Below are 27,133 nucleotides of genomic sequence, written 5' to 3'. Positions count from 1 at the left end.
ATTCACTTTTTTAACAGATGCTAAAAAAGATGCTGTTTAAAAGCTGCTTGACAGAACTAGTCATTGTATGAAGTAATACAATTAATTTGCTCAACCTGGAGAAAATAAGGTATATGAGAGCATAGAAAAGTCACTTCTGCAATTTCATTTTTCCTTATGATAACTGCCTCTCAGACACATCTCATCCATAGCCATCAGACCATAAAACTAGGCTATTAAGTTAAAACTTGCACTTTAAAAATCCACAAAACCTTGTGTTAGGAATATGAACCGTGACCCCTTTAGTTATTTAGGAGATCTAGGCATTTTCAACATTATTACAAGGGGCCATTAGAAGGACCGAATCCATAGTCTTTATTGATTTAAGAGTCATCCAGCTGTACTTATCTCAGTGTTACTCAAGTGAGCTACTGTTGCGAGATTATGACTTACAGACTTTTACATTTATGCTAGAAGGCAGCCAGGAAAACTAAACGTTAGATCCAGCATCTCAGTTTGAAGCCTAAGGTCTCATTAACTTCAGGTAAGTTTCTTTTGTGCCTATCTCCCATTTGCCTCACTAACTTTTCTCGCTGGCTCTGGGTATAATAATGGGAGCAGATCACAGACAAGTGAGAAACCAAACACTCAGTGAGAAGCAGCTACAAAAGTGATTAAACAGTTTTTCTGTGGTTTATTATGGCGGCTTTTCCTTTTTGAATTTTTCCCTAGACATATATAGGAATACTTTTTTTATATATATATATATATATATTTTGCAAGTTTTGACTTTCTGCAAACATTGCAAGGATAGCACAGCAATCAAAATCATAAATGTTTTCGTTATCCATAGCCACATTTCCTAGATAGTAAATGGATTATGTGATCAGTTAGTACTGCATAATTTATTTGTCTTTAAAAAATCCCTTTTACATTCTTCTGCTTGTTCTAAAGTATTTGACCCTTCTCTTATTCCACATAGAACTACCTCAAAGCTGAATCCGCACAGTTTGAGAAGTTCTCCTTGCGGGGAGCTCAATATTAACACAGGAGGACCCACTGTTTTCCTGTTTAGAGTATGCTTTGGTTCTGCATATAGTCTTAAAAAAATCCACTACTTCAGTACTATGAGATTCTTACTGTTAGCCATCAGCTCATTCTAACAAAACCACAGGCAATGTGTCTGCCACCAAAGATACTTCAAAGACTGATGGCTTGGACTTGCCTTGAAGCGTTACGAAAAATGACTAACATACTGATGAACATCGCAAAGTGTTATTGTTAACACTGGGAAAACCATTCTAGCTCAAATTCTCAAAGGTACTTGGAGAATTTTACTGTTAACTTCAGAAGAGACAGGATTTGAACCTTAGATTTTTTTCTCCTGACTCTTAGAAACCGCTTTACCCCTTTCTAGCTAGTTTATGCTATAATCCCCCTAAAATCGTGAATTTATACTGACACAAAACCTTTCATAAAGGGGCAGAGAGCCAGATAAACAGTGTCCCTTTACTGTCCTTCTGAACTCTCATGGAGCCCAAAGATTACATTAGTTTTCAAATTAATCAGACAGTAACACTTCCCACATATGTCTATTCATCCCTGAAAAGTAGCTTTCTGTATTACCTTCCCCTCATTTTACTCAAATTGATATTTTCAAAACATACCAAGCTCTCTAAACATTACTCTCAAACATAGCATTTTTTAAAAGACTGTGACTCCTTAAGAAAGATCTGATAATCTTTAAACATATTTCTGTTTTATAACAAAAAACGTCTTAAACAAAACCTATTGTTCTAACATGCAAAGTTAGTTATTTTGATATGTAGTCTTAAATTTTTCTGCATATCGAATGTTATGTAGTTTCAAAACTCTGGTTTGCACATAAAGTATACAATAAAAGTACAATATAAATAAAATAGTTTATTACAAGTATTTTTAAAAAGCTCTACAATACACTTTCAAAACATTTTATACAGCATTCTGTCTTTCAATATGAAACAATTCACATAGGGAGAAAAAAATCTCAATATATAACTACAGTCATTATTAATGTACTGAACTTGCCTGTCATACAAAAATCATGGTAACTACAGACTGCTTCTGAGTATCTTTCCTGGTTTTATTTTCTCTGAAAATGGGAAAGAATAACATGTACAAAAATAAAATAAAAACTCCCTTCACCCTTCACTTCATTTATACAAATACTACAAAGCTCATGCCTCAGCAAAACCTAGATAAATCACTTCAAAAATTAAAAAAAAAAAATATCAAACCCATTTTACTTAAATAAATATGGATCTATTTAAATAGTGAAAAGAATGCCATGTATCTTACAGATATGTTAATTTAGAAATAGGATTAAAAACTTCAGGTTTCAACTATTCAGAAGTTGCATAACAAAGGAAAATATCCTAAAAGGTAGTTTTTGCAGAGGGGAAAAAAAAAAAAGAAAAAAACTTCCTTCTTGTTCATAACCAATAAAGCTCCGCTGCTCTTACACTTTTTGCCAGCCCCACAGGCACAATGGGCAAAGCTCTCTACTTACCAGAAAGTATAACTACAGATTCTATTAATACAAAATCGGAATTACTTAATTTGAGCTAAAAGTCATTTTCAGTCTCTTATATTTAATGTAACAAGAACATGAATTCCCGACAAAACTGCTCATCTGAGTTATTATCACATCTTAGAGAACAGTTCTTTTAGTGGTGCAATATGTACACTAGAAGAAAAGGAGACTGGAACAGATAGTAAACCCGTTCGTAATATTAATGATAATTTCTTGTCCTCTTTTCTTGCAGAAAAATAGTTCAGTATTGTATGAATTGGCCAAAAAAGCTAGAAAAGGCAAGGGATATACAAAGAAGTGGAGATAATAAAGTGGTGAAATGGATTAATTGGTTATAAATCCTGCTACTTGAGCATTGTCTACTTATATTTTATCATAAAAAGGGAAAAGATCTAATTCCTATCCATAGATCTCCAAGCACATTACAAAGCAGTTCAATTTTTTCTATTAACTTTTCTATAATGTCACATCAACATTTTTTCTCATTAAACTTTCTCCCCTTTTTCTACTTTCTTCATTCTTTCATCTTTTATCTAAAAATAACCCTTTTTTTTTTTAAAGTATGAAATAAATACAGCAAGTGTCCTTTGTTTGCAACTTATAGGGAGCCAGAAGAAAGTAAAAGGACCATTTTTTCTGTATTCTGGAAATTACCTTTTTATCTTTACTTTTCTGATAGTTATCATTGGACAGCATAATGTCATAAAATACTACATGGGAAAAGGTATAACTTTTAAAATACCTGATTCAGGGAGCACTGTAGATTGCTGCAACACTATTAATACAGTAAGAAAGTGTATTTATAAATTAATTTAGGAAAAGAAATGCAAAGTGGCTTTTTTGTTGTACTACTTTTTTTTAACATCTTCTCACATTTGTCACAAATTATATCAAGCAGACAGTTCTGAAGACAGTAAATTAACTCTTCACCAGGTCATCTCCATAACAAAAAAAGATAATCCCCTTCAGTCAATAGTTTGGTCTAACATAAGCCTTTTAATAATTAAGCAACCGAAGATTTTAATATATAATTTCATAGGGCATTATCCAGTTTTGATAAAAACAGTATGTTCTCTGGTTGTTGGTCAGTGGAACTCAGCTTTAAGCTCTCTTTAAAGTGAATAAGGTGATGTCTTTTCAAATGTGGGGCCTGTCTGAAATTTTTACCACAAACTAAACATTCAAATGGCTTCTGTCCAGCATGCATTAGGTAATGTCTTTCAAGCTTAGAAGGCGATTTAAAGGTTTTAAAGCAGATACTGCATTGATACAGTTTGTTAACAACTTCACTTTTTTCAGTAGCTTCAGAAAAATCATGCCAATAGCTGTAACAGCTTTGCTCTGTTTCCAGCAATTTACTACGCAAATACGGCTGTGTGTTTCTACTGCTGGTGTCAAGAAGAAAGTCCCCTGACTCGATTTCAACTTTGATTTCGGCTGCTTGGTTTGACTGAATCAGCTCAAATTCTTGAAAGCCAGATGCCTGTGAAGGTGTTTGAGAATAACCCAAATAACCCACAGGCTGAGAAGACTTAAATTCAATGCGATCTCCCTGATAATTGAAAAGTTTGTTCACGTTTTCAAATTCTACCTGGCAAACGGGGCTTTTATAGGGTCTCTTTTCAGTATGGGTGAGCTGATGTCTTTTTAAGTGAGCTGACTGTCTAAACGTCTTCCCACAAACATTACAGCCAAAGGGCTTCTGTCCCGTGTGTATAAGATAGTGTCTTTGAAGTTTGGATGAAGACGGAAAGATTTTTTCACATCTGTCACATTTATATACTTTGTGTCTGTTATGTATATTTTTAGCAGAAGCTGAAAAAGCACAGTGAAGTACTTCTGGGTTATCAAAGAAACCATCATCTGATGAACTATAAAAAGCGTCATCTTTATTATGCAGTGAATCATCGATGTTTAACATGCTTTCACCAGTAAGCATTCCTTTTAAATTAATTCCAAAGTCATGAGGTTGTGGGTGCTCTTGCCAAGGTAATGGCACAGCAAATGTTCTTTTCATCCGATTACTAAGTGCCTTGTGCATGTCAAGCTTGCCATGGCAATTCTTGAAAGGTTTAGTGGAAGCATACCGATTAGAACGCTGATCTCTAGCTGCAACCAGGTCAGGACTTTTAAAGTGACCTGATTTTTTTTTTTTTCTGTCAGTCTGAGAAAAATCTGTTGCCTTTCCTCCAGTACGCTTCAGCTTCATCAGGATCTTATTTTTCATGCTGACTGTGTGGCTGCATGCTGTTGTACCATTATTTGAACTTTTGCCATCTCTCAGATAACAACATTTGTGCAAATTTAGAACCTGCTCCGTTTCAAAACACTGCTCGCATGCTGGGCACTGAAAGGGTACAATATAAATCGAGTGCACATCCTGCGATTCGTAAGTGTCAGCATTCTCAAAACTATCCCTCTTTCCTTCCAACAGGTTCTGTGGTCTGGGGTATTTAAGAGTCTTTGCTTTGTATAAAATACTGGGGAAAGTCTTATTTCTGGCATGGAGCTGTTTGTGCTTCATGAGTTTGCTCTGTATTTTAAACCCCTTCTGACAAAAGCAGCACTGAAAAGGCCTTTCTTCTGTGTGTGTGAGCTGATGGATTTTCAAGTGTGTTGACTGTCTGAAAGATTTACCGCATGAAGAACACTTAAAAGGTTTCTGGCCAGTGTGAATAAGGAAGTGTCTTTCTAGCTTAGATCTTGATGGAAATGTCTTGTTACATGATTCACAAGCGTGAGTTTTCTTTCTCCTTCTGGCACCATGTAGATGATCTGCCTTCAGGCACTGATGCAGCATCCACCTCTCTTCAGTTGTAAAAGATTTCCAGCACATAGAACATCGAAATATGCCATAAGTGACCTTGTCTTGCTCAAAATTCACAGAGTTTTCTGCTTGCTTGGTATCATTCTGATAATTTTCATTATGAAGCTGCTGATGCTTTAAGAAAGTGATTAAGTTTTTGAAGTTTTTATGACAAACAATACACTTAAAAGGTAGGTTATGGGTTAACTGATGCCTCTCCAGGTGGACTAGCTGCCTAAATGTTTTATGGCATACGTGACATTCAAATGGCTTTTGACCAGTATGTATCAGATAATGCCTAGCTAATTTTGATGGAGTTTCAAACTGTTTACAGCAAATGTCACAAATATATGGCTTTTTCTTGGGTATCCTGTCAGCTGTTACACACTGCTGAACTTTTAACATTTTTAAAAAGCAATTATACCTTGCCTACTGTTAGTTTCTTCAGATAAGTATTTCAAGTGAAATCATCAATTGCACACTAAGATGGAAGGCTGTAGAAGCAGCAAATTTTCTTAGGAGAGATATTCTTAAATCCCACAGGTCCCTAAAATAAGAAAGAGAGTATTATTTTAGCCTATATTAATACATAATTGCCTAAAATTGTCTCATTTTCTACATAAGAGACCAAAAGCATCTAGATTAAAATACTCCTGATTTAACTTAGCTTAAAATGCTTTCCTCGTAACAGAGTAATCACTCATTATGTTACACGATATGGAAAAACTAGACTACTTTCCAGAAGAAACAAACAAGTTTAAGTCATCTGTGCTGTAACACAGATATTGTTTAGTGCTACATGTTGCTTCCAAATAATATACAGTTCAGCTACATTATGATATTTAGGTTATGTACAAATAAAGCATATTCTTAAAAAACCCACAAAAACTTCCTGTAGTAAGTTTCTCCCCTACAGCAGTAATTTTAACTCCCAGATATAATATTTACGAAGATGAGAGAAAGAGGTAAGAACTAGGGATTCTTGGGCTTCAGAAATGCATGTAGTGTTAGTGAGAAGTAAAAATTAACAATACATTGAAACTAAGTACAACGTTACTATTCACATTTCTGCATCTTATCAACTGTATCCAGAAGAAACAGTAGCATAATCATTTTTGCTTTATCTCAAAATGGCAAACACCAGAACCAGTCAGCAAGACAGCAACACACTAACCATAAACTACGACCAGAACAAGGATACTCCCCAAAACAAGGATGAACACAGGCTACGTTCACTATCTCACCACAGAGCTAGAATATCAGAGTTGTGATACCTAACCATGCGTATACTCTGAAGTCATCATAAATATAGAGGTCGTTATCATAATTCATCATAATGAATATTTTAGTCTAAACCAAAATCATGAAATAGTTTTAATTTTCCTTGAATTTTCAACAGACGAAACGCACTTGGGCATGCTACCGTGTCTCAGCTAAGGCATGATGACTTGCGAACAAAAAACAACTTTGCAAGTACCTGAGTGCATGAAAAGTTATTAAAATATTCATAAGAACAGCTAGAAAGGACCTCAAGCAACCATTTAGTCCAAGCCTTCCATTGTGAAGCCAACTCATGTCTAGACAGCCTCCAAAGTGGTCTTAACAACTTCTGCTGAAGGAGGTTCCTTAACCTCAGCAGGGCTCCTGCTCCAATGCGTCACCCTCTCACAAAGAGAGAGCTTTTCCTTGCACTCAGCTGAGCCTTTCTTTACTACGAAGTTATTTTCATTGTCCTTCCCCCATGAACCTGGAAAATAACTAAAAAGTGTTCTCTGTCACAACTTTATGTATTCAAAGTCTCCTTTTTTTTTTTTTTAAACTAGGAAAATTCTGTTTTTTCTAAGTATTGCTTTAAGTCCACAAAAAAAAAAAAGAAAAAAACAACTGATTGGTCTTTTTAATCGTCTCTGGACTAATTTAAATTGGTCACATCCTTCCTAAATTGCAGCATCTAAGACAGATTAAGTATTCTAGTCCACAAGAGTAGTAAGAACAACAGAATAAAAATACTTCTATGGTATTACCTATATCCCCTTATAAAAAAGAAAAAGGATGGAGGGAGCAAACTTTAAAGCAACAGCATAATAGTTAGGACTTGTAATAACTTTGAGATACACAATACATTTCTACTAACTATAATTTGTGGTATTTTGATACTACAACTCACAAGTTGTATATTCTTTCTACATACCAGCAGAATAAAAATTAATTTATTCAGTGTCTCTAAAAGCCCTCTCTCCACAAAGAGTTAGTGTCTCTAGTTCTTAAAAATTCAGAAATATCTGAAAAGTCCATTCAAAGTCATTGCGAAGAATAAAAGCCTACTGCAATTTAAAGCAAGTTACAATGAGATTCAAGACATGCACAAAAGACTGAAAATATCTGGTGAATCAAGATTTTTCTCAAGCTTAATGGAAAGAAACCTGGTCATCCGGTAGGATCATTCCACCTCTAATAGATATGTTCCTATATAATTGTGGGCCTTATTAAATAACTTTTGGATGTACGCCTTAGATACAGTTGTCACTACACTGAGGAGTTACCTTATCTCACTGAAATCGTTCAGGATAGGACTTACCAATGCTATGAAGCAGTTGAGAAAGTCAACTTTTCCTTTCCTATTCTCTTTTCCTGTAGAATTTAAACAGCTACTCAGTTTCAGTCGTCTTTTGAAGATGCAAGAAAACACAACACTCTTAGGAGACCCCCTTTTCCTCCCAGTTGTCACATCATGTGAAGGCAGGGAGTTTAGAGAGAGTAAGTGTGTGACACCAAATGTTTTCTAGTTTGTGCTACCGTGAAGCTAGAGACAGGTAGGCTGAAAAAAGGCAAAAAGCTTCTCTGCTATGCTGGAAGTTTCTGTACAGCTCAAGGCAGCCTCCATTAACAGGGAAGGAAAACCTCCTGAGAAAGAACTGTAAAGACTGATGAATTTTAGTTAACATACTGTCATACAGATCTAATTTACACATCAGGAAAGTGCTCAAACAGTATAGTGACATGCAAAGAAAAAAAGTCCGAAGTAAGAGACAGCTGTGGCATATTACACACGGGTTTTTGTATTTAGCTTATAAATTTTTTAAAGATTTTATCTGGTGAATGAGGAAAATGCTCTGTAGTACAAGGCGTCAAAAGCAGAGTAGAGCTTCTTGCTGTGGTCGTCTTGCCCTGTGAAAGACTAAAGGCTCAGATGAGGTAAACTTAGGGGATGCAGGGGAAGGAGAAAGGAGCTAAGATGGGCATTACTGCGTGGCCCAAATATATTTTCAAATCCTATTTACTAAGGACAGACTTCTCCACATCTATTTCAGGGTGCTCTGTGCCTTGCACATCTAAGGAATAAACGTGCTGCTGCCAAAGATCAAAGATCAAAAGACAAGCTTGGAACGTTGTCTCCTGCCAGCCTTGGAAGTACACAGGCTTGTCCTAATTAGAGTCAGAAAACGTACTTCCCTATGTGATAAGGATTTAGTTTGTGGCATAGGTCCAAGTTAATATTAAATTGACACTACTTTCCATCTTGGCTGCAAGGTCATGCAGAGAAGTAGAGTCAAGAAGTAATGTAGGCCACTGAAGGTCCACAGAGGACCCTCCTGACTCTAGTATTATTTAATGATTAAGTAAATATTATGTTTATTAATATTACAGATGGCAGCAAGCTGCAACAAAATGAAAACATGATGGAAAAAAATTCTGAATTCTAATTCAGTCTTTACTAATCAGAGATGTTTTTCTTAAAAAAAATAAAAAAGCAAAACGGAAAGGGAACTTTAATAAGAAGAAATGCAAGCTTTTCTATTTAGGCAGGAATAATCAACTGGAAGGGGAACAACTTACTAGGTTACAGTTGTGCAGAAAAGACCTAGAGTCTAAGTTGGAGCAGAAGCTGAATGTGCCGACAGCATGCCATCCATGCCAGGATGCGTAAACAGAAAGTAAAGTTTTGATAGCACATAAATCTTCCATACTACTCACTACTGTTTAGAATTCAGCTGCAGCACTCTCCAGTTTTGAATACTGCCCTTCAAATCAAGTCAAGTATATGAACTACTTGGAATGAGTCCAGAGAAGAGGATCAAGAATGATCAGAGCTTAAATGCGCAATATACAGGAAAAGATTAAAGTAACTGGGAATGTTTAAGTTAAAATAGAGAAGGCCTGATTAAAAGGAACAAAAAAACCCCAAAATAAGACCAAGTGTAAGAGCCAGCTTTAAAGAAAACAGAAACAAGCTGTTCCCCAAGCCATTTATAGTTGTGACTAGAAATTGATTCAAATGATAGCAGAGAGGTTTCAAGTATATCATCATCCTTACAGTTGCGGAGTTCTTAATGAGCACACACATAAGTCGTGTAGGGAGATTACTCTGCCTCCAACACCAGAGGTCTCCAAAAAAAGGTTGTACAAACATCTCTCAAATTCCCACACCCATATAGTTGACCCTGAACAAGATGAATATTCTGGCTTGTTTTCCTATGATTCATTAATATAATTCAAAACAAGCCACTGAAGAATTGAAAGTTCAATATATATCCAAATTTGCCACTGAAGGATTCTTCCGCATTGTTATTAGTGTATCCTCTGACCCCTGAGATAAGCTAATGCTTATAGCTTTCCAGACACAATTACAAGAAAATTAATTATAATAATAAATGTGTGAAGAAACATAAGATGCCTCTTATAACATTAACTACAAAACAGACAAGTGAATGATTTATGAAACCCATATAGCATGCAACAGAGAGAGGAATCTGAGCACTGAGACAAACACATTGCACGCTGGATTTCCTCACCAGCTTTCCCTAGGGAAAAGTTTAGATTGCTGCGATCGGGAACAAACTTCACCAGAAATGTAACCTTCACCTGTAGAAATCAACATCACGCATTACAGCTCCTCTGCGCTAACACCTCTCATTCTCCCCTATTTTCCATGTTTTTTTCAAAACATTTTCTGAAGCAAAACAAAATAGAAGATACATGATGGTGAAGCGGGGCCGGTTTAAGAACAAACCTAAGTTCTGCTGAAGGGGCCTGGGGCTGACACCACCACCACACCCCCCACACACCCCCCCCAGCAGGACACACTTGAATCCAGCTAAAAACTTAAAAGCAGTTAGTGAGGCGGCTCTTACAGAAAGCAGACCGCCAACAGGCACACAACCGCGGGCAGCCTTCCCGCAGCGGAAAGCGGGCTCCCTGCCGAGGCCGCGCCGGCCCGGCCCGCGGCCGCGCGCCCCCGCCGCGGCTCTCCCAGCGCGCAGTGCCACCCCCGCCCGCCGGCGAGGCGGGCACGGCACAGCCCGGCACCGGCACCCGCCGATGCCCAGGGGCTCTGTCCCGACGCGCCGCGCTGACGGCCGGCAGCGCCGCGCCGGGCCCGGGGCCGGCCCGGCGCCCCGGCGCCGCGACGGAGCCCGCAGCGGTGCTGACTGCCGGCCGAGGGGAAGGGCGGCAAGCGGAGGCAAGGGGCGAAGAAGGGAGCGACCTGGAGAAGCAGCTACCGCACTCCCACCTTCCTCATCCCTCCCGGGGTTGCTGCCGCCTAAACTCTTCCCCACGGATGGCACCGAGACGCGGGGACGCCGGGAAACCCGGGCCGGAGCTTTTCGTTCCCCCGCGCAATCCGGCCCCGCCTTCCGTCGCCCTGAGGCGCCGGGCCGGGCTGCGGCCAGGCCGGGGCTGGGGCCGGGGCCGGGCCGAGGGGCGGGGAAGGCGCCCCTCGACTTTATTTCTGTCCGGGCAGAAAACGCCCCCTGTCTCTGCTGATGAATTCTGGGTGACACTTTACTCCCTACAAATAAGACGTGTTTTCTACCTCAGCATCCTAAAAGCAAATAACCGATTCCCGGTGGTTGTGGGGTTTGCAACTAAAGCATGGTGGCGGAATTACCCCGCTGTGTGATAAACGCACCGAAGGCCAAACCCTGCGGCCTAAAAGGCTGGGAAGTGGTGCCTGGAAGGGAAGGAGGAAAGAGACATTTCCCTGGGAAGTCTAAAAAGACCTTCAATGACGTGTGCAGACAAAAGTAACGGTTTTGCAGAGTTTTGCCTCCCCTGCAGGAGCGAGGAGGGATCACGCAAGTGCAGGAGCTCATGGGCTGAAGGACGGACGGGGGTTCCTGCGGTAGCCGGAGTCCCCTCAGTGAGCACAGCGTGGCTGAGGCTACCTCAGAGAAACACCAGGCAAAGGGCTGAAAACATCCAGAAAAAGACAGAAACTGTTTACAGTTGAGTCCTGTGTCCAGTTCTGGGGTTCCCGGCACAAGAAAGACACGGACCCATTAGAGCGGGTCCAGAGGAGGCCACAAAAACGGTCAGAGGGCTGGAACACCTCTCCTATGAAGAAAGTCTGAGAGAGTTGGGGTTGTTCAGCCTGGAGAGGAGAAAGCTTCAGGGAGACCTTATTGCAGCCTATCAGTACTTAGAGGGGGCTTATAAGACAGATGGGGACAGACTTTTTACCAAGGGCCATAGTGACAGGACAAGGGGCAAGAGTTTTAAACTGAAAGAGGGTAGATTTTGATCAGACCTAAGGAAGAAATATTTTACAATGAGGGTGATGAGACACTGGAACAGGTTGCCCAGAGAAGCTGTGGATGCCCCGTCATTGGAAGTGTTCAAGGTCAGGTTGGACGGGGCTTTGAGCAACCTGACCAAGGGAAAGATGACCCTGCCCACAGCAGGGGGTTGGACTGGATGATCTTTAAAGGTCCCTGCCAACCCAAACCACTCTATGATTCTGTGATTGTACCTCATAAAAGAACACACAGATGGCAGAGCAAAGTGTAAGAGATTCACCATACAAGCCTGTTCATAAAACACAAGGACATGGATGAGTCTGGTAAGGTTGTAGCCCCATTGGGACAGAGAAATTCCAGTCACCACCATTTTGACTCAGCCACCTGTGTGTACAGCTTAATATGGACTCTACTAGTCCAATCTTAAACTCTTTAACAAAATTCTCGTATAAAGACAGGCTGTAGTTTGTTGTTGTTTTGGTTTTTTTTTTTCTTTTTAGAAATCTGCTCTAGCCCAGGAATTACAGAGGGCCAGTAGAAGATGTCTTCTATGCTTTCCTTTCAAAAAAAAAAAAAAGACAACAACCCACCAAAACCTACCTTTTAAAAATCAGATCATTGATTAGACCATCTTTGTGAGTGAATTTGCAACACTGAAGACAAAATAAGTCATTCTATTAGATAACACTTTATGAAAGGTTTATTTTTTTTAATATAGATGCATTTTCCCAAGAGCTTTGCTTATTTTCTTTCTTTTGTTCGTGCAGACTGGAATTAAACAAAAATAATTATTTGCACATGCAGCATTTATTTCTTAGAAAAACAGGAGTGCCAGCTCACTCTTTTCCTTCAGCTGTCCTTTTTCTGGGATTCCACCTCTGTCTGATGGGTGAGGTTAGGATCTGACTCCTAACAGGAGGAATGGAAGAGGGCAGAACAGAACAGACAACAAATCAAAGATTTCAGTAGAAGGCTGGACCCTTTGGTAGAATAGGGAGAAATACCCTAGAAACTGTCCTGGAGAGCAGCTGCGTTGGCACAGAACAGCTAGTATGTCTCCAGGGGATTTCTCCGGCGTCCAGCAGAAGAGGTAGCTGCGGTAATTTGCATCGTCTTTCTGCTCTGTGTGTTGAGCGCCCTCTCCCAGCCGTACTGGGAATTCAAGAGGCAATCATGCATGCTGAGGAAAATCCCAACAGCCTGGCTGTTTCAAAACTATTTGGATAAGCTTGCTGGAAGTCAAGGCTATAAGAAAGCTGAGAACCAGGTGGCAGCGAGGAACTCAGCTTACAAAGTGAAATTTCAGCTTTCTTTTCCAACATGTGCATGATCCAAATCCCTGCTACTCACAAAATAGTTCAGAAAAGGTCTGCCCACATTTTGTCTTTTGTCAACACCAATGCAGAGAAAAGTTTTCACCCAGGCTTCTTTGCTGGGATATTTTGTTTGGTTCTGAGCTTTTAAGTTACCTTCAGATTGCTAACAGGCTACTCTAAACAGCCCCAATAAAGGATGTAGGTACGTAGTTGTCACTTAGATTGCGCTGGAGACCTCGTCCTTGCCCAATCCTATGGTCCTCACTCAGGGGGCAGAACTCTTCCTACTTGCAATGAAACAAAGAAAAAGGCAGAATCAGAGTAGTAATTGATGCATCTCTCTTTTTTTAAAAGAATGAATTAACCTGGGAATCAGTCATCTGTCACTGATGCGCAGCTTATGTAGTATAAGCCATTGCAGTATGATGCCAGCTGATTAAACAATAAAAAACCCCATAGAATTTGATAATCATAATTCTGGTTTTGGATAGAAGATACACCCAACCACCTCCCCCTCACTCTTGATGAATAAAGATAGATATCCTGTTGCTATATATAAAAAAAGATTGTTCACTCATGAATTTTGTATACATTAATGAAAGAGAAGTTGGCAGCATTTACAGGCCTAAGCATAAGATAATTTTGCAGGCCCCAGTGTCTCTGCAGAACTGTCCTTGAGATGTATTTTTTGATAACTGTCTGTAGAACAATCACTACTTCTTAGTTTAGCACTATTAGAAATCAAATCAGTCTCATCACCAGTGGTACGAAATAATATCTGACCTAGTTTGCAACACATAAGCCAAATTTTAACACTACAGAACAAAATTTAGTTGCAGTTAGGCTTAAATACTCCAGGAAACAGCTTAAATAGTGTTGATCATTACTTCAATAGCATACAATCATTTATTAACCTCATTGAAAGACAGCCAAGTCATGTAGTTAAAATGGGGACTGGGACAGCCTATAGCTGAAAGCTTGGAAACACCGTATGACCACAGGCAAGTCACTTAGCCTTCTAGATGGCTATATATTTTTATGCTATAAAAAGTGCATAATATTTGCCACATGCATCTTATAAAGCTATTCAGCAAAGTAATTAATCATTTAATAATTGCAGACCACCTGATTATATATCTTTTTTCTTTTTAAAGCATCTCTTTCATTTTAACATATATCCAGTCTTAGCAGTCTGTTCTTCATGAAACCCCTGGTCTGGTCTGAAGCAAGAATGCAAGCAGCTGAGTTTAGCTTGTGCCCAATAACAAATTAATGTAGCAGATCCACAGCTGGTGTCGACTGTTGTAGCTCTCTTGATTTTAATGAAGCTGTAGCAATGTATACCAGCTGAGGTTCTGCTTGTATAGTTCTGGGAGTTACCAGAGAGGGTAATCCAAAAATACTAAACCCAATCTTATAGCCCAATTATAACAAAACAGGTGAATTCATTGAGTATGTTTTTGTAGAAAACCCTACGAACACAGGGATTCGATTATTTGCTTTTATTATGCTAAAGAATAAAATATGCACAGTTTATAGGAAATAATGTTGCAACATTGTAGCAACAATGCAAGACCTCCTAGGAGTGGAAAATGGTTTTATTTTAAATCTAAACTGATTTCAGTCATTCACTTATACCTTCATCACATATCTTGGTTTTGGATACGCCTTTCTGTAACCCGACCATGATTATTTTCACCATCCTGTCCCACGCTCACTGCCCTTTGCCTCCTCATATGGGTGTCCTGCTAAGCTGTAGGTAGATATGTGCTAGGATCTTGATGACCTGCTAATCGAGGTGCTTTGAATACATGCCATTCTTGTAACCATTCTCCGGCTGGCTTCTCCTTCTGATGCTTCCACACCCAGATATTGCTATTCATCCTCCATGCATACTAATCTTAACATTTCTGTAACTATTCTCTACAGACTGAGAATGTGCAGAATGTGTGTGTTTCGGTATACCCGTTATCCCTGTTCTATTAATCTAGATTAGGTTATATTTAATAGATAAACCAAGAATGAGCATACTGAAACAATCTGCATGATTGTTATCTGACTTGGTGCTTGAGAGGTTAAACAGATCTGGCTTTAGTGATAGCTATAGTGTTACATGTAAGATTATTTTTTTAATTCATTTTTTTCAAAGAAAAGAAAGCATAAAAAATAAACAGTGAAAGAATTCCTAAACTTTCCTTAAAGAAAAATTGGACAAGGCTAGAACTGAATTTCAAGATCCTGAAATGCTGAATTGTCCCTTCATTTGTGAAGGAAAACTTTATTTCCCACTTGCTACAACAATGTAAGCTAGGTAACTCCTTTACCCTGCTATTCTAAATGCATATTACTCCACTTCCTATAGAAGGCACACTGTTTGGAGTAGGTATTAACATCTTAGTTTTAACGTTAACAAAAAATGAGCGATTGCTCTTTTTGTGGGTGTACACTATAGTATATTGATATGGAAAACCAGACTTTGTTCAAAGAAATTTCAATTCTCTTTACTTTTTAGGAATTACAAGATTTTCCCTTAAAATATTGTAACAATGCCTCCGCAAACTGACAGTTGGCAATTCGATTACTTGAGTTGCAGGGGCAGTCGGTGAGTTAACTGCAACACGTTATCATTAATGTTGTGTCTGCTTTTGTAAGGTGTTCCGTACTTTAAACACGTGCTGTATATGCAATGTGTTACAGCGATTTCCCTGGTGTTATTTTTATTGAATTCTAGGCTAAATAAGCACATAACACAGTATATAACTTGCTAATGTGTCAATTAATGCCACCTCAGGGCTGAAGTAAATTGCACAGACTTTTAAAACTGTGAATACGCATTTCATGCTAGTTTTAGGTTTCTCCCTTTTTCTCTTGTCCTATTTTCTGCCTTTTTTTCCCTAAATACTCCATCTTAAAGCCCTCTGGTGCATAACAATGAAATGCCTTGAGGGGAGATAGTTGTTTAATGAATCTCAGAAATACGTATTCTACACACTCAAGCATCGTATTTTATTTGATTAAGCATTATGTGTGGCAGAAGCTCCATAAATTCTCTCTGTATGCTCAAAACAAGAAGCAACTTTTAATGACATTTTTGAGAAAAGTACTTTATTCAACCAGACATAAAAAGCTAGAGCATCATCTCAAAAAAGAGACATTTTAAAAGAATATGATGAGATGTTATAGGCAACACATTTAGTTCTGTGAAATGTAAGAATAATTATATTTCAATACTTTTAAGATATAGTTGTGCCTAACTACAATCACTTCCATTAACTTTTTGGCTTTGTGTAGCAATATATTTTGCTTTGTCTAGCAGTATATTTCAAGATAAATTTCATATCTGGTATGATGTATTTAAAACTGGCACACAAAACAGTTTATTTAGATATTCATTCGTTGAGTAAAAAACCCACAAATTGCTGGCTCACAGCCCTTAATCTCTAGAATCCCTTAAGAATCCCTGCTTTGAAATTAGTTGCAGGCTCTATCAATTATATCTGTTTAAATGGACAAATTTAATTACTACAGAAGAGCAATTGATTTTTAAATTACCACTGATTGCACAGTGGGTATCTCAGTGGGAAGACAGGTACATTCAGGCTCTCAAATGGAATCAATGTATTAATTAATCTACAGATTGACATACTCCATAGAAAGTTCCTCTTCTCTTCACCTCCTTCCTGTAGATTCATTTGTTTCAATTTAAAAGGAATTTCTGATGATCTAGAAGTGAAAAATGCAAATGCAATATAAAATTGCACATGCTGTGTATAATATGTAAGGTTTTGTTTCTGCCTTTGCACATTCGGTGCCATTTGCTAGCCTAGGTGGCCTCTGAGTGATAAGGCGTTCCTTACAACACTGAAACATTAAACTGTGCAATATCACGCCAAGGTATATGTATGTATGCAGGAGTGGAGCTGAAAATGACTCTAAGTAAAATGGAATTGAATTCCTTTCATGGAACCAGTAAAATGAACATAAACAAAAACAGACCTGGAGAAAACAAACATCTCCTCAGTACTGTGTCCAGTGCTGGGCTCCCCAGTACAAGAGAAGAGATGGACGTACTGGAATGAGTCCAGCAAAGAGCCCCTAAGATGATTAAGGAGCATCTGTTATATGAGAGGCTGAGAGAGCTGGGACTGTTTAGCCTCAGGAAGAGACGACTTAGTGGTGATCTTATCAATGTGTATAAATACATAATGGGAGGGAGTAAAGAAGTTGGAGCCAGATTCATCTCGGTGGTGGCCACTGAAAGGACAAGAGGCAAGAAACACAGATTGAAATATAGGAAATTTCACCTAAACATGAGAAAAAAGAACTTTTTTGCTTTGACAATGGTAAAACACTGGAAGAGGTTGCCCAGAGAGGTTGTGGACTCTCCATCCTTGGGGATATTCAGGACCTGTCTGAACCCGTCCCTGAGCCATCTGCTCTAGCTGACCCTGCTTTGGCTAGAGGCTTGGACTAGATAATCTCCAGAGGTGCCTTCCAGCCTCAGCCATTCTGTGATTCTGTGGATATTGTTAACATGCTTAACATGTAAAAGGCTTGTTGTAATATTTCATTTTTAAAACTGCTTTCTAGTCATGAAGTGTGCAGGTTCTTATCTTCAGAGGTAGTTGATTTCTGAGGCCTATGTACTCAAGGAAACATAAGCATCTACCTACCTACTAATATTGTACTTTTAGAGTAAGACACTGAATCCAGCTATATTATATTATAACTTCTTAAGCCTATGATTTAACTGTGAATCTTGATCTAAGTCTACAAAGGCCTTGAATTTTCCTGCATTGGCAGCAACTAACTTTTACAAATTTTTCAGGGCAGAGCTTTTTATCTGTCATTTATTTTTCTGGAGTGGTTTTGTTAAAGGTTTGAAGAGCACTGGAACTAGTACAAGGGAGAAGAAAAGAAGCCACAGTTTGAGCAGATGGAGGCTTGAAAGACCAAAGGAGCTAGCGATTAAACTGGCTTATAGTTCTGTGGGACCACAGCTTGAGTTAAGGAGAAATAAATGAGCTGGGAACACAATAGTCAAAATTACTGATGGACAGACCAGTTTATGTGCCACTCCCTGGGAAACAAATGTCAATAATAATATTTGGAGCCAGTTACTCCTGGATGTGGTAGACAATACTGAATGATTACTGAATCAATTATAGCTGAGTCTATTTTAGAATTGATTTACATTTCGTTTTGGCAAGCGGTAAGTGCGCTAAAGAACAGTTGGTCATAGAAACAAATTTCTTTTAAGTGATCACATATAGATTACATTTAGATTAACTGGAGGATTAGTAGAAGTTGGTCTTTAGGTTTCTTGATTTCAAAAGGAAGGATGAACTTCAAGAAATTAGGAGAATTAATTAATTAAATCAAAGAGTGGTCAGCAAAGAAAGCTAAACCTCAGTGATGGGAAGTGTAGTGGTGAAATAAGAATTGCCAAAAGTAAAATGTTACTAGTCTTAAAAAAATATATAGCAAAAGGTCCTTCAGCGACGTAAACTTAAGAGAACAGTAAGTGAGATCCCTGTGCACTGAAGATGAAGGAGCAATGGAGGATAAGTTATGCATGGTTCAAAATGTATTTGAATATTTTGCCTCAGTTTTCAATATGGATCACAAGATAGATGAAGGGAAAGGGGGACTGGAAATCTGAAGTAGCAGCAAAAGTTGTAAAGCTTGATGTGGGTCAGTTAGGAAAGCTGTATGTTTATTTTTCCAGAAGGATAATGGAAGTAGTATATGAAGCACATGACCACCTGTGACAGCAGGAAATTGTATTTGATGAGCCAAGAAATACTTTCTATTCTTAAATTCCTGTAGTGCTCCTGTATTGACTTGCACAAAAACTCCCGTCCATCAATATAATTAGTTTTTTCTACATCGCAGAGAATCTTGACAAATCAAGTTATCTTGATTTGTAATATAAATGTTTTCATTTAGATTTATTCTTGTAATTTAGAAAGTATGGACACATCATTGCGTGTAAATGCAGTGGGATGCAGACGGTATAATTATCTATCCAGGGTAAGTAATAATTAAGTGTTTTAAATTTCAAGATCAGGAGTTGAGTAACAATCTAGACTCATTCTTGCAAGCACCTGTCCACAGCCAGATGCCTGCACATCTGTAGAGTCCTCTAAAACTCAGTAGAGCTCTCTGCAGCTGCAAGAATCTTCATCATAAAGCTCCTCTGAAAATCAGGAACTGAGTCTCACAGTTACAAGCAGCCTAAGTAAATCAAGTAATATGTTGAAATTTAATAGATGTGCTCAATGTCAGTTAAAGTCATATTGCAGGGAGCATAAATATATGAACTTGGAGAAAAATACACATTTTGCTTCTAGATTTTTACTTGCATAAGATCTGTAGGACTGAATATTAAGGTAAAAGATAATTTTCATCTCACAGTGTTTCTCACTGCTGACTTCAGCTTTAAATTACCTTTTCCTTAATATAAGTAACAAAAATAGTTTAAAAAAAAAGAAAATTTGTAAATTTTACACACCCTCCAAGTCCTCCAGTTATCATAGTATATTATGGGTACTCATGTCAGCCTACACATTTACTTGTGTGTCCTCTACTAGTCCAGAATTTTCATGAGAGCGTAACACCTTTCCACTTAAATATCAGCCTGCAGCTGTCTACTGCCCTTTGCCTTTGAGAGCTAGAAAATGCTGATTCTTCAGGGTCCCATCCCTCCCTTCCACAGATTGTCTACCTTTTACCATATGTTACTGAAGTTGTCAGCTTTCTATTTGCAGTTTAAGTATTCTTGAAGCCCTTTAAGCAAAGGGATATAGCTTGGATGTCTGGTCAATCCTAAGAGCTCCGTGTGATCCAGGATCCTCCTAAAATCTGGAAGCAGTCATATTTCCTTCTTTGGCAATCAGAATTTCATCTGTTCACAAACTCTGCCTAACCTTGCCCTAGTGGGGATGTTGGGGCTTTTCTAGAACAACGTCCAAACTGCCTTGTTTGATTGACATCAGTCATCTGACATGACTGCACAGATCGATGGCATAAGCAAGCTGCCAGGCTTAGGCATGAAGGTCCAGGACCTGCCTTCACATGAAGTACATCCTTGAGTCAGCTATAAGAAGCAGCTTTCTTGCTAGTAGTACTGAGTGGGTTGCCCTGAGCTAACCCTGAAAGCTTTCCAGTAGTCGAACAGTATGGGTAAGTGACATGTTTGGCTTCAAAACTGACACTGAGACTGCTTCTGCCCAGTAGTGTGATCACTGATGTATAGGTATGTATGGGTTTTACACAGAAATTCTGAAAACCCTGATACATTCCTTAGTTTGTAACAACTTCTGCTTTATCTCTTAGCCAGAAAGCAAATAATATTATGAACAACTTCCTGGGCTCTGCAGTCTAAGTTTGGTAACTTTCCATTCAAACTCTTGTTTCAGTAACACAAAAGCTGAAGGTGCTTCACTCTGAAGAGTCTATCTTTGGTCCGGCAAAAGCATGACATAATTTTGCCATGCTATGATGAATTCCGAGTTTACGTGGGACATTTGTTATAAAACCACCCTCTTTTCTATAGTAACAACTTAGTAACTTTGAAAAGATAAGATGACTTCATAACCTGTAGAAGTTCAGCCAATGAACAGACGAAGTAGACAATCGCAGCACCTGAAAGTCACTGGGCAGAGACTAATACAATATATAGAAAGATTAGAAACCAAAACACCAGTCCAAAGAGATTTCCTTTCTGTTATTGAATGCTGACAACTGGAGTGGAAGGAAGATGGTTCCATGTATCCCATTACTTGCCTTAGTACATTTTGGGAACCCAGTGACCACAAACCAACAGAACCTCTTATGTTTTACCCAAGTTTATGAGATAGAGAAAAGGCACTCACTCGGTAGTTGCAAACATCTTAATTTCAAGATGAATGAATGGTTAACTGAGAACACATTGACACAGTTACCTGCTAATCAGCAATAGTCAGAGCTGGCCAATTCCTAACAGTTTTACTGCTCTTCACCACGGTCCTGCACCATCCTGTGTTTTTGTCTGAGTGGACCATAGGATTCCTCTCAGTCCCGCTCAAAGTTTGCCGAGCCATGTCTTCATTCATATCTTCAGAATCTTTGTTTTAATGTCACAGCACAACTTCGGATATTTTTTCAGAAGCCTATCTATATTAATCACAGTGAAGAGTAACAGGTCTTCAGTGTTTTCTCCATGCCACCTACTAGTATTCTGAAAATGGCACTGTTTAGGGAAAAAAAAAAAAAAGGAATGATGGAATGGAACAAGAGAAGTTATAGGAACTATTTAGTTTCACGCCTGGTCTGAAATTGTATGGTTTTCTGATAGGGATCCAACAGTGCATGACGTGATAAATCCTGCAATACATGCAGTACACAGCAGAGCAGTATAACGTATGACCATGGTGTTCAGCACCTTTTTTAAAACACTGTAGTGCAGTGTAATCACAACAACACAAAGGAAAGATGTTTAGATGTGTATGTATGGGCACAGCGGGGTGGGAGCTGGTGTTACAAATCATCTAACCCTCAGAAAAAAAATTGGCAAATTTCAAACGTGGATGTAACCCTAGAACAGCCTGAAACTAAAAACTTAGGATAATATTTTGATGCATGCAAGTGAAGCAGAGGACGCATTTCTAAACTGTCTCACAGAACGAAATGTTGTTCTCTTCAGTCTGGGTCTTGCAGCTTCTCATTAGGTTCGCCTCTAGAACTGAGAGAGGAGAAGGATGTGCAAAGAAAATGTATACTGCAATACAACTTGCTGGACTACTTCAGCATCATAGTCAGCAGCATTTATAAAAAAATACAACACTGAAAACTGTGTAATGTATTTTATTCTTAAAACTTACCAAATACATATGACAAACAACATCACTTAATCCTGATTTATTTTGCTTGCATGTTGTTGTCGTCTGCTTTCCTGTCGTACAGCCAGCTTCTTACAGTATACTTAATGGATGAGATACAATTGTTTTGAAATTTGATTATACCCTTTGCACTTGAAGTACTAAGGTTGTGTTAGCACTTCCATTATAAGCTCCTGTTTGCTAGGTTTTATGTCACAACCATAAAAATGTGCTTCTGACCTAGTCTGGCTACCTAAGATTGCCGTCTAAGGAATAATTAAATTATGCATAATTAAAATATAGTTTCGTGTGCATTTCCATACATTGGAACATAGTCAATAAAGACTTTTAGAACATAGATCAAAGGCTGCCTAGTGCTCCTTTGTTTACAACCACCTATCTTTTCTTTCCTCTGCATTTCCTTCTATACTTGGCGGCTAGAACTTTTCAGGTATCATTATCTCCAAGAAGATTCCAGTTAGGTACTGAAAAGAAAAATGAAACAAAAAGAAACTTCATATATTGCTAAATATTCTCAGATTCCTTTAAAAACAGGGAGAGGTTAAATACTGCATTAGTTTGCACGCTAAGGATTATGAAATTCTAATGATACTATCAGGAAATGTTTTTGTATGAATTTAATTACTAATATAGGGCCTTTATTCTTCATTTTCTTACATATTATAAAGTCACCAAAATTAATGCAAAGCTCTCATAAGTGGAACTGGTCAAGAACTGCTTGGTGAAACCACCTTTTTGTCAGAAAATGCTCATTCACTAAAACTGTAATTTTTGGGAGCCATCTATCAGTTTTAATGCAACCTTTTTTGGTGAAGTTCTCTCATGTCAAGCATGTGTTTTCCTGATTGAAACTGCAAAGTGAGGCTGCCCCCCTTCCCAAACAAACAAATAGCTAAGGCATTCATAGGGGATGTGGAGAATCCCAGTTCAGATCTCTGCTCCAAATCTGGTGAAACTGGAGTTTAAACCCATGTGTATGTATGTGATGTGTGCCTGAGGCCTGAGGCTGCTGTCGCTGTTTTACTAGTTAAAAAATACAGCTCAGAGTTAACGTACTTTACTGTAGAATCAGAGATTTCCTGAAATCTGCCCAGCTCTAGATGTATGTAGCAGCTGTTGTCAGTATAAATTAAAGCACTGTAGTCCCATAAAATATTGTGCCATGTTTGCACAGGTACAAATGATCACACATAACGTGAAGTAGCAGAAAGGCTGCCTTTGGAAGTGGTCAAACTTACCTCAGGTGTGCACTGCATATAGTCAGATCTAAGAAACCGGAGAGGTGTTTTAATGTCATTGAGATGACATATTAACATGAAAAAATAACTAAAATTTAGATGCCAGTGCATGCTAATGGTTCAAAGTATACATCAACAAACTTGTATTGTCTGAATATGTGCTCAACATACACACTGCAATCAAAAATCAGTTGTCAGGGAATTCATTGACAATACCGGCTTGAAAATTTTACATCTAAAACATACCAAAGCTCTTCCTCGTCTCAAAATAGAAAGCTTATAAGCCAAGAATTGTCAGTGGGCCATGCCTTGTGCTGTGCTCAGACATACTGTGATTTTGTTTATGTCTATGAAGTAGCTGATGAATGTGCTTTTTGTCTTAGTGATGAATCTGCATGGTTAATGAGGAAGATTCAGGTAAAGCGTCTGGAATTTCTGTCTGTAAGGTGAACCCTTATCTATAGAGACCGATCTGAGGGAAGATGGGTGTTCCAGGGTACTGTGGTTTCTAGGACAGCTTGTTATGTGGAAACAGAGTGAGATGTGGAAGATTAAAGCAGAAGACCTCATTTTTCTTCATTTTATTCTCTTGATTTTTCCCTTTTCTCCCTCCATTTTTAGGGGGAGCCATCCATAAACCTTATTTGTTCTAATTTTGGGGGCCATATTTCCAGCCTTCTCCATAGGATCAATTACCCAACCAATCTTCTCCATGGAAAAAGGAATAAAAAGAAATGTTAGTTGGTTTCAGTTTATCAATTTTGATCAGAAATTCAAGTGGGAGAAAAGTGAGGAAGATCAAACTGTCTGTCAATTTTCATTGTATGTTTGAACTTTAGGGCAGATCCTTTAGTAATGAAGAAGTCAAACTTCCCCTGTACCTAAAATATAGTCTTCTCAAGATTAGATTTCAGTTAGTTTAAAGCAGCATAAACATATCAAGTCTCCATGCAAACTCACTTTCAACATATGGCTACTAAAGGGTATGATGAAAACAGTGACCTGAGAATTTTGAAAACCTCTGGCATAAGTACTTCAGTTACAAATGAAGATATAGTGGGAAGTATGGGGAACTCGGGAGACCACTTGGGGTTAGTATTCCAATAGAGAACATGAAAGATTAGTCTGAAATTAAAGGCACTTTTCATATCTCTAGTATAATTGAAGCAAGGAAAACAGTTGGTGAACATGTCACTCACTTTTTAGACGTGTCACAGCTGTCCACGTGCTTGCCACATCACCCTGTTCAATTTTTAGAGTTTTTAATATGAATATCAATCCTTCTTTTCATAAATGTAACCTATAAATGCCAGGAATCCCTTAGGAGTTTTCTCAGACTTTATTTAATGCCCCACAAGAAAGGATGTAAAAGAGACCTTTCTTTTGCAAAGTGATCCTATAATTCTGTTCAATATCCATCATTTTCAAGGCCAAGTAATCATATTTAATGGATCCTAAATTACTTTCTGTCAGGCAAGGATTCCCTCGATAATATTAACCAGTACAGAGGACTGACACTTGGAGGGCTGAAACTAAGAGGTTTTTTTATTGCAAGCAGCTTACAAGTACTTAGACAGGGGTGGCGCTCACTAGCCCTGCAGTAGGTAAGGGTCAGTGTTTCCATTCTGACCCGTGCTTTCAGTGGGTTTTAGCTTGGCTATAAATACTCAAATTGGTTTCTGCCAAAAAGCAATGCCTAAGGTGACCCGCAAAGAATTTTTATCCTTTGCCGTGTTTGTCTTCTATTTTTTCTTTCCTTTTTTTGAGGGGGGTGTGTGTGTGTTAGGCCTGGATTTCTTATGGCTTATAAAGATGTTGTCAGGGAGCAGCAAGAGCAGGATGCTCTGTAAGAGAAGGTGAGCCAGGAGCCGAGGGTGACCCAGGGTGAGGCAGGTGCGGAGCTGTGATTGCCCTGACAAAGGTCCAGTCCTGTAGTACCCAAAGAAGAAGAGTGGAGCAAGTCTGGTGGTGGTAATGAGGGTCAGCCAACAGTCCGGGGGTTGCCAGACAAATCTGTAGTGGTGAGACAGGTGCAAGTCCAAGCTGGGAAGTCAAGTCAGTGGGTCGGGGTCAAGTCTGGATCAGTGGGATACTTGGCCAGGCATGGGCAGGGACCCTTGGCAGAGACCAAGGGCAAGGGCAGGGGTTTGAAAGCAGCTTCCAAGCAAGGAGGGGGACAACCATCCCCCTTCTTACAGTTCTTTCTCACACAACTCATTTCTCAGCAGCCTGAACCCAGATTACGCAGCTGCACCGTGTCTGCGTTGACTTGAGAACAGACAGCCAAATCCCTTGGAGCAGGGGCATGGGGCTGCACTCAGGGTACTGGTAAATGTCTGCAATTTTTTCCTACCTCAGTTTTCATTACTTTTTTCTTACTGATTAGCTTTTTCTGCTGAAGCTTTTTCTGCTGAAACATTTAAGAGTCCAGATGAGCAGTGTCACGTCTAGTCTTTCGAGTTAAGGTTTGTGTAGAGGGGAGGTTGCTGTGCTGTGCAAGAGGTGGCTGGGAAGGAATCCACTCTAAGAAGCGCCTAGAATTTTATGTAGAGAGCTTTCACTAATTCAGAAGTTATGGCATTGATATTTTAACAATGACACTCTTTTCCCAAGTATTCAGTAGGCATTTAAGTTTAACAAATATTTAATAAAAGCTACTTAAACTCATCAGTCAAACATTATCAAAACACTTTCCATCTCAATTTTTTCAGTAGAGAATGGTGCTGGAGATTTCAGGCTATGAAAGAATGGGGTTGTGTAGCCTGGACTGGGTTTCATAATAAGTACACGATTTTCTGTAGTGACAATGGAAAATAATTTGTTTGTTATATCTATTGTATAATTTACAGTAATGAGGAAGGGATCTGCTCTGCATTATTGGAATTAAGGAGCAATAATGGGATACACTGAAAACTTAGTGCTGCCAGTCTGTTTCTTAATATGATGTACTCTAAGGATCTGGGTAACATTTCTTGGTTTGTTTGCTAAAGACTTCCTTTTCACTACAGATTAGTCATTTAAAGACTGATCTTGCTCCCATAGGTAAGTGGTTACAAGGGTGGGGTAAGTGTTATTCAATCTGATGGGAAATGTCATTCATCTTCCACATATAAATGGTTTCATGGTCAAGTACAGAGGAAAATATGACTTTCAGACTTCCTCTGTGCTTCAATTTACTTCTGTAAAATGGAGACAGCAAATCTTTTCTTGATCAAAATACACTTTAAAATAAAATTCATTATTACTTGTGAAGTGCTGAAACACCACGATACTTAGTGTCATGTAATGCCTATGAACAAACATTCCTGCTACCTGGAGAAAGTACAATAGCTTCTGTCGATTCTCCCAGCGTCACATTCCACAGACGTGTCTACAGGTGGTGGTACTAAGTCTTAAGTCAAGGAATTTCCAATGCTTCTGCATTCAAAGCTTTTTCTGTATCATTTCCATAACAAACTAAATAGCCAAGAAAGATCCTTCCCATCTGCCAAATATCAGTCATGTTTTACCAGAAGTTTCACCTTCCATTTTTCTTTTATAGTTTCTGCTAATTTTTACTCTTTTGTACTCATAATCAAGCTCCCACCTTGTTTCTGGTAACTGCTTTACACAGATCCTACAGAATATATCAGAGTTGTACAAATAGTCCTAGGAATCTAAACACCAGATGATCAAGGGCTTTGAATGGAAGAAGTTTCCCATCATCCCAAACCACTGTATTTAGGTGAAGAAAATATTGTTCCCTGAAAGAAATGTTATTTCATAGATATTTCTTTTTTTTTTCTTTTTTTGAGACCGAGAGGTTTCCCAATATTCATCTAC

The 27,133-nt window shown here is 38.7% G+C and overlaps 1 protein-coding gene across 4 annotated transcripts; it reads right to left on the bottom strand.

Moving 5' to 3' along the window:
• Nucleotides 1-1,882: 1,882 nt before the first annotated feature.
• ZNF770 (zinc finger protein 770) lies at nucleotides 1,883-10,971 on the bottom strand. 4 transcript variants are annotated; one of them, XM_076344935.1, is made up of 2 exons: nucleotides 10,870-10,971; nucleotides 1,883-5,904 (listed from the first exon to the last, which is right to left on the bottom strand). In XM_076344935.1, exon 2 carries the CDS (start codon nucleotides 5,760-5,762, stop codon nucleotides 3,585-3,587), a length of 2,178 nt encoding a protein of 725 aa, XP_076201050.1. In that variant the 5' UTR covers nucleotides 5,763-5,904; nucleotides 10,870-10,971; the 3' UTR covers nucleotides 1,883-3,584. The 4 variants fall into 4 exon arrangements, with proteins under 4 accessions (XP_076201050.1, XP_076201049.1, XP_076201051.1 ...); XM_076344934.1 differs by having other exon boundaries at nucleotides 10,843-10,877; XM_076344936.1 differs by lacking the exon at nucleotides 10,870-10,971 and adding an exon at nucleotides 10,151-10,236.
• Between the last annotated feature and the right edge of the window lie 16,162 nt (nucleotides 10,972-27,133).

Source organism: Aptenodytes patagonicus, chromosome 7 (assembly GCF_965638725.1).
Source record: "Aptenodytes patagonicus chromosome 7, bAptPat1.pri.cur, whole genome shotgun sequence".
Lineage (NCBI taxonomy): Eukaryota > Metazoa > Chordata > Aves > Sphenisciformes > Spheniscidae > Aptenodytes > Aptenodytes patagonicus.
This window is presented reverse-complemented; position numbering and strand designations above follow the sequence as displayed.

Coding starts and splice junctions, on each gene's coding strand:
- ZNF770 (XM_076344935.1), bottom strand. CDS start 5,762: ATGTTAAAAGTTCAGCAGTGTGTAACAGCTGACAGGATACCCAAGAAA.